Source organism: Orcinus orca, chromosome 16 (genome assembly GCF_937001465.1).
Source record: "Orcinus orca chromosome 16, mOrcOrc1.1, whole genome shotgun sequence".
NCBI lineage: Eukaryota > Metazoa > Chordata > Mammalia > Artiodactyla > Delphinidae > Orcinus > Orcinus orca.
In genome coordinates this window covers 36,816,031-36,828,949 of record NC_064574.1, presented here as the reverse complement: position 1 = coordinate 36,828,949, position 12,919 = coordinate 36,816,031, and the positions used below count along the sequence as shown (strand labels likewise).

General features: G+C 39.4%; 1 protein-coding gene across 5 annotated transcripts in view; it reads right to left on the bottom strand.

Annotated features, from left to right (window-relative positions):
- Positions 1–7,874: 7,874 nt before the first annotated feature.
- PLCB4 (phospholipase C beta 4) overlaps positions 7,875–12,919 on the bottom strand; it is a 428,120-nt gene continuing 423,075 nt past the window's right edge. For 4 of the 5 annotated variants that reach the window (XM_049699214.1, XM_033440307.2, XM_033440308.2 and 1 more), the window contains 2 exons: positions 11,834–11,870; positions 7,875–9,408 (listed from right to left, as the gene is read on the bottom strand). In XM_049699214.1, coding sequence (XP_049555171.1) covers positions 9,320–9,408; positions 11,834–11,870 — 126 coding nt within the window. In that variant the 3' untranslated portion in view covers positions 7,875–9,319. The remainder of the gene's footprint in view (positions 9,409–11,833; positions 11,871–12,919) is intronic. The other variant, XM_049699215.1, reaches the window with a different exon arrangement.

The window sequence follows — 12,919 nt, the reverse complement described above, 5'->3', positions numbered from 1 at the left end:
CCTCCAAAATAGAATACTTGTACCCAAATTCTTGTCTGAGGGCCTGCTTTTTGGAGATCACAAGTTGAGACATCCAGCATCACCTAATTGCCTTCTTCCCCTTCTTTTGGACAATAAAATGACACTGGGAAGCCCTGAGGAGTGGGGGAGGCACCCACTCCTCAGTCCCAGAGGGCACTGCTGCCATTATTCCTTGTCCCAGCCAGCATGGACTGGGCTACATGTCCAAGGCAGCCATCTTTCTTGTTATCTCACTTTCTTCTATAAAGGCTGGCAAAGCAGTCAGGTAGCCTTCCCATCTGAGGTTCTGCCACTGCCCAGACCCTGGGTTTCAAAAAGCCTATTCTTTGGGCACTCCAAGGCCCCTTTATTGCTTCTCTTCTCCAAAAGCTAGAGAGCTGTGTTTTCACCACTCTGCTCCTCAACTCTGGGGTACTTCAATCCCCTTCCCTCTTGTTTACTCAGCTCCAGTGGGCTAGATCAAGGGCTGGCAAATTTTCTCTGTAAAGGAGAAGATGGTAACTATTGTAGACTTTGTGGGCTATGCAGTCTCTGTTTAACCCTGCTGTTTTGTTGTATAGCATGAGAGCAGCCATAAGTCATACATAAGTTGACAAGTGTGGCTGTATTCCAATACAACTTTATTTATGGACCCAGAAATTTTCATTTCATATAATTTTTGCAAGTCAAAAATAGTTTTCTTTAATTTTTTCCCCCAACCACTTAGAAATGTAAAAGCATTCTTAGCTCGTAGATCATCCAAAATCAGGTAGCAGACTGGATTTGCCCAGTGGGGCATAGTTTGCTGACTTGTAGGCTAGACTTTCAAAGAAAAGTCCTGTTTAGATTTTTTTATGCAGCTAAGCTCCTTTTTGATTGGTATTATTTGAATCTAATTAAGGTTAGGAATGCATTGGATTTATCAAGTTTTGATGTATTATCAACAAATAAACCCTTCTAGGTCAGGGAAATATCCTTTGCATTTTCCCCAGAACACTCCTTGTGGTTGTACACATAAATTAATTTACAATAGCACCAGAGCAGAGAGCTTATTATTTGTTCTTTATTGTGCTATACACTGTGCTGGGGGACTCACTCAATCATTTTCTCATTTGAAGAAAAGATGATAAAACCCACACTAATAGGTTGCCATGACAATTAAATGACATTGTGTCTGTGGCAACACTTTGTTAATTGTAATTGTAAAATGTCAGGTGGTATTGTGATCATGCTTTTCAGGTATAAGATATGATGATCTCTGTTTCAGGGTGGTGATTCTGTAGGCAAGAGGAATTTAGAAGCTGGAGAATAAATGTATTTTATTCCTTAATCTCCCATTATGTGGCTTTATGACCTTGGATTCAATAATTTCTCCATCTGTGCAACGGTGATAATGTTCTTGATTTGCCTGTAACATGGCGATTAAATGAGAAAGATTGTTAAATGCTATAAACATGTAAGATTTAAAGTTACCATTTGGTCTCAAACCCCTTTAAATTTTTAAGAAACTCAAAGGATTTTTATTTATGTGAATTAAATGTCAATAGTACTGGGCTTCCCCGGTGGCGCAGTGGTTGAGAGTCCACCTGCCGATGCAGGGGACACGGGTTTGTACCCCGGTCTGGGAAGATCCCACATGCCGTGGAGTGGCTGGGCCCGTGAGCCATGGCCTCTAAGCCTGCGCGTCCGGAGCCTGTGCTCCGCAACAGAAGAGGCCACAACAGTGAGAGGCCCGCGTAACGCAAAAAAAAAAAAAAAAAAAAAAAAAAAAAAAAGTCAATATTACTATGTTAGAAAGGGAAACAGAGAAAAGTCAAAATAATAAACCCATCATATGTTAAGATATAACCAATGTATTATTAAAATAGCATATTTCAATAAAAACAACTATATTTTCTAAATATTGGTGGGAAGGGTGACATTGTTTTACGTTGTTGCAAATCTCTTTAATGTCGGGCTTCACAGAAGTAATCTGAGTTCTTGTGTCTTTTTCTTCGCTTAGTCTGTTGTGATTTGCTGTTTTCATTGAAGTATATGAAGAAAATTTGGTTTCCCACAGAGATGGGTTTGATACAAGATGACCTGGCAGACCCTCTGAAGGGCTCTTGGGGACACACTGGTCCACAAAGAGGTCCTTGATGCATACTTTAAGAACTAGTTCTAGAGACTATTCCCATCATTGCAGAAGGTTCCCACAGGAACCACTATCCTGGCCTTCAGGATTGGGATTACCTCGAGTTTCATATACATGGAATCACAATGTAAGCACTTTTGTGCATTTCACCGTGCATCAGATATACCAGATTTTATTGATCCATTCTCCTATTGGTGCACATTTGAATTGTTTCTAGTTTTTTACTATTATGAGTGAAGAACATATTTTCTGGTGAACACATGCACTCATTTCTCTTGGAGAAGAATTGCTGAAACATAAGATGAGCCGATGGATGTTTAGCTTAATAGATTTCCAAGCCACAGAAAATATTTTTATTTGTTGAATTTTATTTCAGTATATATCATTTAACATAAATTATTTCATAATTTTCCTATTAATATATAATATATATCTTTCTTTTAAAATGTTGCTTTAAAAATCTATGTTATTTTCCAATACTATACAATTCCATTGCTAGACTATTAAATAAAAAGAAAAAACTGTTTCATTTTATGTGATTGGACAAGGTTATGTAGTAAAGTAATCCCCCATTTACCTATTTACCTGAATGTCTTCCATTTTTCTGGAAACATAAGGATTCATAACTCAGACAAAATATCTAAAAACAACCAATGAATATTAGTAGCTAGGGTTGTTCACATGATATAATTTTATTGACTGAGGAGCCCAAAGGAAGGAAAAAGATGTTTAAAAACAAACAACAAAAAATAAGAAAAGAAGGAGGGGGAATTAAAAGAAGAAGAAAGAGGTGTATGTCAAATGACAAGGTTGAAAGCATCAGCAGTCCAAGTTAGAAGACGTGAACAACAGACCCTCAGAAGGTTCCAAAAGGAAATAGATCCAGACACAATGAGATGCAAGAGACACCAAACATGGCAGCTTAGTAGTTGGCATGGTTCAGTGGAAGAGAAAACTATGTCCCACTCACATCAGTGATTCCAATGGCTTTATTTATGCGCAGTTTCTGGAATTCTGAGATGACACTTTTATCATCTTCATATTCCCAAGACTTGGATGTATTAACTATTGCCACATAACAGACCAACCCCAAATAACACCTGTTTACTGTTTCTCATGAGTTTGTAGTCTGGCTGGGTGGTTCTACTCGTTTGGGAAAAGCTTGGCTGGTCTTAGATGCAAGCTCACGCATCAGCTGTCAGCTAGTACGGTGGACAAGATGACTCAACTCTCTGTGAGTCTCCCCCACCACCAGCAGGCCAGCCTGCACTCGTTCTCATGGCAGTGGCAGAGATCCAAGGGAAGAAACAAAAATGCACCTCTGCTTTGACAAGTTTGCTGCCATCCCAGTGGTGGAAGCAAATTACATGACCAAGCCCAAAGTCAGTGCAGCAGGGTGTTACCAAAGGGCAGGGGTAGAGGAAGGCATGACAAATTGGGGCCATTAATGCAACCCATCTGTCATACTGGCATGGCCTAAAACTATAATTACAAATAATTAAAAAAGTAATATATTACTAGTTAAAAACTACTGGATTGGCCAAAAATATCATTCAGGGTTTTCTGCAACATCTTATGGAAAACCTGAACGAACTTTTTGGCCAATCCAATATTTGAACATATAGAGGACTACAGTGGGCTCCTAATAAATATTTGATCGATGAATAAAGTTAGTTCAATGCTGAGAATGTGTTCACTACAACCATTCGTGTGTCAGTCAAGGTATATAAGAATTCATAATTTAGTCTTATAGTCTATAGGGTTCAACATGCTGCATTATGAGCACCACTCTCTAACACAAACACCAAGTTTTTTCTACAGAGAAGAAAGAGATAAAGTTTAAAAGCTGTGTGTGAGGGCTTCCCTGGTGGCGCAGTGGTTGAGAGTCCATCTGCCGATGCAGGGGACATGGGTTCATGCCCCGGTTCGGGAAGATCCCACATGCCGTGGAGTGGCTGGGCCCGTGAGCCATGGCCGCTGAGCCTGTGCGTCCAGAGCCTGTGCTCCGCAACGGGAAAGGCCACAACAGTGAGAGGCCCACGTACCGCAAAAAAAAAAAAAAAAAAAAAGCTGTGTGTGAGAAAATTAAGCATATATATTGCTTGAAAAGGGTAAGCAATAAGTATTTTGAGCGACAAGTATAACATTTCCGCATTCAAGTTATATAAGTTTAGAAACAATCAAGGATCAAATTCTTTTATCTCTCTTGTTATGTTTTAAATACATTTGACTCACCTAAAGCTATTGGGTCATGGTGTGAGTGATTAGGTATACAATATTAAACTGGCCTCCTTTGGAAAAGTTTTCCAAATTTTATCTTGGTGGAGACTTTAAGGGGTCTCAAAAATGTCCAGGATGAAGTAGCTTGGGGACTGTCCCTTGCCCCAAATTTCCAAGGAAGTATCATGAGGACAGGAGAGGAAGAGGCATTGCTTCATTAATCGAGTAAAGTGCTGCCACCTATTTTTTCTTTTAATGTAAAAGCAATGACACTGCTATTTTTAATCATCTCCCCACTCCCTTCCTAATATTTTTGCATTATTCTAACCTATGGAGCAGAACGCTTTTCATGATATATTATTAAAGAAGATGGCTCATAAAAATTCATCCCAGAGGCATTACCCAGGATTTATTATGACATTAAAGTTGTGCTTGGGATTCTGTGAAATGGCAAGCATCAAGGGAAAGTTGTAGAGAAGAGTGGTCTTCTGCTAAACTTTCACATGTGATGATAAAGAGAAGCTGTTGAGGGCTTGGAACGAGGCATCTCTAAGACAACCTCAGCACTGAAATAATGCAGCGTGTTCCCTCTTCACTCTCCATAATCACACTTAGTGTTGGTGGAGCCACATTGCCTGTTAACTATTGTAAGAGTCCTACTGCTTTGAAAGGATGCTAACAATATGAACTGAGGAAAATTTTTTTCTTGAAATTGAGAAGGAAACTTACTTTAGCCTTTCATTGAAGGACATTGCACAAGGGGCCAAACAGATAGTTACAAACCCTTTATTCATAGGAAACAAATGGTCATTGGGTAGTTACTGACTACCTGTTCTTTGCAAAGCAAATAAACAAAGCCTGAAAAGAAATTAGTCTGGGCTGGTGGAAAAGTCTATGCTTAAACAACTTTTAAAGTATAAATGGATACATTCAGAAGGGCAGATGATTTCTTGCTTGGGGGAATGAGGGGAGTTTTGGAGGTGGCATTTTGGGAGGTTGCTTTTAAGAATTGATAGAACATCATCATGTGACATGGCTAGGAAAGATGTGTGCTACGTGTGTGAACAGAGAATAGTGATAATCCAGATTGGCTAAGTGAAGGTGCAGTCTGGGGCCCAAGCTGAATGCTGATATCAGTAATCTCAACACTATTCTTTAGGTAGTGGATTGGAACTCAGGCTTTACCAGCCAGATAGTAATATGATCAGAGCTGCTGTTTGGGAAAATTAACCTAGGTGTAGAAGAGATTTGAGGGGCAAAGAAATTCAATTTTGGGTGTTGAAGAATGAGAAAAGTTGTAAGGGAGAAGGCAACTTCCAAGACAGGGTAGAATTCATGGGTTTTATAAACAGATTGAGTGTGGAAGCACACAAGGTTTAGCGCCTGTTATGGACTGTTAGGGAGGACAGATGGAGGGAGGGTCTCTTTTTTTGATTAATTACATACAATGTGCATGTGGGCCACTTGTTTAACCGAAAAGCTAAGAGGAAGAACCAGAGCTTAGGAGAAGTAAGAATTATGTTCAGAGAAGTAGAAATTGAAGGCATGTGACTGAATGAAACAGCTAAGGAAAATACACATAAAGAACATTCTTTGAATTGATGGTGAGAAATAGATTTCTTTCTGCTTTTGAAATGCTTTCCAGGAAGCTCACTGCTAAATTTCAAACCCAATCGTGTAAGTGTCCTTTAGTTTAGGTTTTCTGATATAAGGTTTCTCTTGTGCTCTATCTTTAAAACTAAGTCCCCCCCACCCCCATTAAGACTTGGGATTTGAGTAGCTTGCATAGTATTTTTTGAAATACTATATATTTCATGGATTCCAAGCTTCACATATTTTCTACATTTTAACATCCCTGAAATTGAGATGTGTCTTATAATCCCTGGATGGTGTGTCATAGTTTAACTGGCAGCATGCTTTCATTCTTTGTGGAATATAAAATAGTAATGGGTATGTTCTAATCAACGATGTCTTGGATTTGATGAAATATGGTACTTCCCGATGGGTTTCCCTATCTTGTCAATCTGCTTTCTTTTCCATGAAGCCTTTTATCCCCCCAAAAGGGGAAGAACAACCTACTTAGGGAAGAAGTACAGTCCAGTATGAGCATTCCAATCAATCATCCGTGAGCAGCTGAATATCCTTTCAGGGCTGATAGGAGGGAGAAAGGTAAGAATTGAGTCAAGTGCCTTGATCCCCAGATTGGGACAAAAAGTCCTGGAGGTGGGAGAAGGAAGATGTAGTAGAACCTCTATAGGCTTGCTTCTTGCTTCTTGTGGCATAGCTCTAGAAAATTACAAGCCTCCTGGAGAAACCCCCGTGGTATTGGAACAGCACGGCGTTAGAAGCTGAAAAATGGCCAAAGGAGGTATTTAAATGGATGAACCTGAGCTAGCACCTCTGGTTCCCAACAAACTCCAGAAGTTTCTGTGTATCCCAGAAGAATGTTGGAAAAAATGAGCCTAGGGTGAAAACTCCTCTGAGCAGAAACCTTGAGACACTGGGATGGAAGGGCCCACCTTGCAGGCAGTTAGGACCACTCCACAGAGGAGACCAGATGCTCCTCCCCATTGCCAGGAGGACACACAGGCTTCTCTTCACACCAAGAGGCCACCTGGGGAAAGAAGCAGGGAGACCTCCTTAAGGGGGAGGGAACTCTAACTGGGGGTTTGACTTTGAAGTAATTTAATATGCCTCTGAAATAGGTGTGTTTTTTATTTTTAAGTTGGAAGAGGCTGAGTAACTGTAATTGGCAGGATTTTTTTTTTCCTTCATAATAAGTAAGAATGCAGGATTTGAGTGCAATATGAACTTACAATTGAAAATAAACACATCTTTTTGTTGTACATTTGAGCTGTGTGTACATTTTCATCCTATTACAATGGATCCTTTCAGGGAGTAAGATATCTCAAACACTGAAAGTAATCTGGGTTAAAGAAAAAAACTGGCTCTGGATTTAAGCTGGACCTCAGAAATACTGATGGCAGTGTAGGAGGATGAAAAGCCAGAGAAGAAATAATCAGAAAAATGGGAAAAGTAAGAGTTTGCTCCTACTTTTTCTGCTTCTCTCTCAGAAGAAGAGCAAAGAGCAGGGGAGTGATGGATTCAGTCAAGTGCTACAGAATGGTGAGCACTGGGAAGAAGCTATTTGATTTGATGAGGGAGCCATTTGGAATCTCTGAAAACTGGCCATCCAAATGTGGTACCATTTTAATAGCCATCATTTTTCATGGGATGTTAGTGTTGAAAGATACATAGTCTAACTCCACTGTCTTACAGATAAGGAAATTTGAAACCAGAGAATTTCACAGAAGCCAGTTCAAAGGATAAATATGAGAAAAAGAAAAAAAAAAAAAACAAGTACTTTACATTGGGAGTCAACTAGAATCAGCCTGTTTTGTGTCAGGAGCAAAATGTGTTGGGTCATGCATAAGCCCCCTTCAATGAAGAGATCTTTTATGAAACAGGAAAAGTACACTGGAAAGCATCTTTGGGAGCAAATACTCTGACGGGTGTTAGATGTGTTTTCATTTTTTATTAGAGAAGTTGGAAGTTTAATTTCAATATTGATGGTAACATAATTTTCTCTGCTTTATTCAGAGGAACACACAGAATCAATCTGTACAAGCATATACAACAATTCAGTTGGTGGTTTGTGCCCTAAAATCAGTAATCTGATTAGCTCTAGATTACAGTTTCCATGCACTCCTCTGGGCTTTGGGGCATGGCTCCATTCCCAGGGGGGACTTCTTCATGCACTCTCTGCAACACAACTACAGCAGGCTTAAAGACCATGCAGATTAACACTGTAGCAAATTGTTTTGATATTTAACAGACATAAAAAGGTTATTTCCTGATATGAAATTCTGAAAATCTGCATAAATATTTTTGTGTAAAATTAAATTAGTTATGTATTTTTTTTGAAACTAGAACTTGAAGTATCAAGAATGCCCACATAATTCATATACACATATATATAGACTTCTTCATTATGCTAAAAGTCTTGAGAGTCAAATTATATTCTGTGCCATACATTTTCTTAACCAGTATTTACTTGCATTAGGTTAACTGTGTACGGATTAGTCGTAATTGGTGCTTGTGTATCATGCAAACATAGTTCTAGTATTCCTGTTTACTAATCTTGTCATGTGGCAATACTTAGATGATTTTGCTCTCTGACAGTGAGAATTAGGAGTATAAATACTTTATACATGGTCACATTTACAAACGTTTGCCAATAACCACTTCACAATCTTTATGGTGTAAGAGTGAGCTGTAATAATCTGGAATTGGCAGAAGCAATTCCTAGAAAGCAATGTCAGATGTCAACTTTCTTAAAAGTGCCTGACAGAGTTCTCCTTTTGAGCACTGATGGGTTTTGGCACAGGGACACTGTTCTTTTTTTTTTTTTTCCTATTGTTCTAATAATTTCCACAACTGTTACAGGAAGTTAGCTTCTTATGGCATGGTGGAGACTTGGCACTTACTGATGAGGTAACTTAGATGTAGAAAAATTCCCCCAGATTATTTGTCTAGCAGATCACCACTTCTGCTGATAAATTTGTAGACAGAGTTTTTTTTCCCCCTAGTGCATGCGCTTACTATCACATGGCTAATACACTATTTTTGCTGTTGCTCAAACATGTCCTAATGCATCACAAAGCAGAGTTGTTAACACCAAGCTCATTTATCTGTGATGATACTTTATAGCAAACATGTTTAAGTGGTATGATCAATGGGTAAACTCTGCCTTATTGGAATCGTAATTTTGGGGGATTTGTAGCTACTTTTAGTTGGCCAAGGAAATTCAGTATTCAAAATATTTAAGAGAAGTACGTAATTCTCTGTGGTTTCAGGTGCCATCTTGTCTATACATAAAGGAAACGCAAAAGACATCAGCTTTCTTCCACGGAATTTGTGTTCAGAACTTTGGGAGTGCTCTTTTGATGCAGTGGTTCTGCGGTTTCAGTTTGCGTCCTGGAGTTTCACACAACTGTTGCTGGTCTGCGGTCCATCTCGGCTTCCAATTTCACCATCTGCTGCATCTCCTTCGCCTGTAACATCAGAAACGTGACCTTACATGTTGAAATCCTCTCCTGAAGCCATAGAGCAAACCCAACCTCTCTTCTCCCGTAAATTTGATGCTTGTCATTATGTCCTGGCTACTTAAAGTGTGGTCCATGGACCAGCATCATCAGCATCACCTGGGATCTTGTGAGAAATGCAGAATCTTGGACTCCACCCCAGACCTACTGACCCAGAATCTGCATTTTAATAAGATTGCCAGGAAATTTTTATGCACGTTAAAGTCTGAGAAGGACTGGTCCACACAGTACCAGGAAAACAACTTGAGAAGAGGCTACGCCTGTTACTCATAGATTATGTCGTGTCTAACTGTTTGATTTAGTTTCTACAGATTGACATGCCTTGACTGTGTGTAGATAATTTGATCACTTTTAGAATATGCATTGCTTATGCACGATTTATTCCCCAAATAGCCTGAAATTTAATTTAAAGTAGTTGCCTAAGAATTTCACTGATGGAGAAGTTCAGGTGGGAGCATATCACATTGATTTGGTTGGAGTATGCTGCAAACAGAACGTTACAGGAATATGTAGGGTTCCTGGAATGCTATTGTCCAAAAACTATCCTCATAGGCTCTCACTTCTCTGGAGTCATTCATTTTTTATGGTCCACCCCAGGAAGTAAGCCACGGTGAACTCAATCTCATGAATTAAGGCTGTCAAGAAGACAACCAGCTGATTTGGGGGGTGGAAAGGCGTCATATGGGGACAGGTTCTGATGACAAATCATTGCCTGGCAAAATAGGGGAAATCAATTGGTTCATTTTATCTTTTACTTTCCAGCCGCATGCTTTCTTCCAACCCAATACATGGATCTTTCAGAGGAACAATAAAGCACCCTGTCCTTTTTTAGTGACACATCATTTTGAAATAAAGGGCATTTAAAAATGGAAACATGGATATAGAAAGATATAACTCAAGAGGAGGACTCTCATGAGCTCTGATGTTACTATTCATGTCTACTTAGGTATTCCAACCAAATGGAAGGTCATTGGGAGGATTTGGTCAACTCTGCAGATCATACTATGAGCATCTAAATGTCCCAAATGAAGTCCTGCTACAAAATTAGTTTAACCCACAGACCATAGAGTGAGTTCCTTCTTATCGTTATTTTTGTTTGTCTGTTTGTTTGTTTTATGGGTTTTTTTGTTTTTTGCGGTACGCGGGCCTCTCACTGTTGTGGTCTCTCCCGTTGCAGAACACAGGCTCCAGACGCGCAGGCTCAGCGGCCATGGCTCACGGGCCTAGCTGCTCCACAGCATGTGGGATCTTCCCGGACAGGGGCACGAACCCGTGTCCCCTGCATCGGCAGGCGGACTCTTAACCACTGCGCCACCAGGGAAGTCCTTATCGTTATTTTTATATTGTGGCTTTAAATTTCATTTTGGTGAGGATGGATATAATAACATTAAAGATGATAACTTTCTGCTTACATTTGGGATGGACGGTTCCCCCTCCCCAGATTTTTTTATGCCTGAGATATAATAATGCTCTAATAGAGAAATGAAGAAATGGAGAAAAATATACAAACATGAAACTATGACACAAGCAATATTCATAAGAGATGACAGTGAAACATTATCAGCACTTGAAATTAAATACTTTTATGTTCACTAAGTAGTAATAAAGGATTCCCTATGCTTCTCCCCCTCTAGCATTTAAAGACAATATTGAACACTGTTTAGAAAGAAGGATCATATTAACACTAAAAAAGGATTCCAAGAGCCAGCTTCTCATATGAGCAGGGTGACCATTCATGCCCACTTGTCAAGGACGGTTTCAATTTATGCCCATGGTCTTGGCTATTACGAACAGCTTCCCCTTTCACTTTCAAAACTATCTTGTTTGAACAATAAATCATATGGTCACTTATAAGGGGTGATTAAGGTCCCTGGCAGATTGGATCTAACACAAAGCATGCCAAGAGTCATTGTATAATGACATTGTATAATGTTTCTGCACGCAAACCATAACTCTTTGTCATTAAAAACCACCAATGAACTTTTACCAGGGTGCTCTAAAAATTGATGGCAGTCATATTAATGTTTGTGAAAGATATGACTCTGTGACCCAGTCTTAGCTGTGGTCTGTCCAAACAACAACCATACATCACTGTTTTTGATGCCTGGGTACATCTTCATTAGCATGACTTGAGTTCCCCAGGTCTGCAACTGGAAAGGCTACTAAAACTCCATCAGAAATAATTCTCTCAAGATGTTGGCCATTTTGGTTTGAATATTACATCAGAAATCCAAGCATTAAATAGTCACACTTTTAAATCAAACCCTTGTGATCTTAACTAGTCATGAGCAGATGTGAATCATCAAAGCACCAAGAATACGGATGTAGTTGAGCAGGAAGGCAATGTCTTGCTTATCAGAGTTTTCAGTCCTACCTTGCGTTTGGGACACTGCATGACAGGATTTCAAAAGCTGTTTGTACAAAAATAGTAATGTCAAAATTGAGTCATACATACAAAACAAAGAAAATAAATGAATACTGAAGTGAATTTGAAAAATGAATGCAAAACCATATACAGAAAAGCAAAAAGCTAAGACTAAAACATGTATACAACCGTCAGTGACAAACTTCCCCCAAGTTGATCTCAACAGAAAAAAAAAAGAACAAAACAAACGACCGATGCCTATTAGCCCAGACTGCGTCTCTCTTGTGGGGCAGTGAGTGGGGAACCCTCCCTTGAGCGAGACCCCCTCACCTTTCTTTATTAAATGATAGGATTGATGGCAAAAATCAATTTTTAAAACTTGGATGTGACAGTAATGGAGCATTTCAGGTTTGAAATGGTGCGTGTCAAGAAGGATGAGCTCCTGTGTGGCTGGGAGGTCGATGGGAAACAGCAGCAAAAACACTTTGGAGTTTTAAATGAATAACTGGCTGACCAAGTAGACAAGGCCATTAGGAGGCTTTAAAAGGCCATATGAAGTTAGGATCCAGAGTCAGGACCCAAATATATCAAAACTTGAGTTGTTTCTACCAATGCCCTCAACACTGTCTAGCTAATGAAGTAGATCGATTCCAGGCTTTTCTTTGGGAGTGACTGGGAGAATTTAGGCGATTAGGGTCGCAGGAAAGCAGGTAAGAAACCTTAAAGGGAGGTATTATGGGAGAATGTTAAAATTCATTTATTTTTGGCTTAGAAACAGAAAAAAGTCTTGGGGTTTAACAGTAGTTTGGGAGATTGTTATACAAGTTTGGGATTGCCTGGAGACAGGAAACTGTTTTCTGCCAATGAAATATTGGTTATAAAGGGAGCTCTCCAAATGGTTCCAGACCTCGCCTATTATGAGGGAAGAAACAGAGTCACTATGTCTTTTGCCCTGTGTCTATGACAGTGTTGAAACACACCGAGTAACTGAATTGAGAGGTCTCTGATCTTTAAATTCCAAAAAAAAAAAAAAAAAAAAGGTATACCAGAAATACCTGGGATTGAATTTGCTATAGAATAGGCCATATTTGTAAA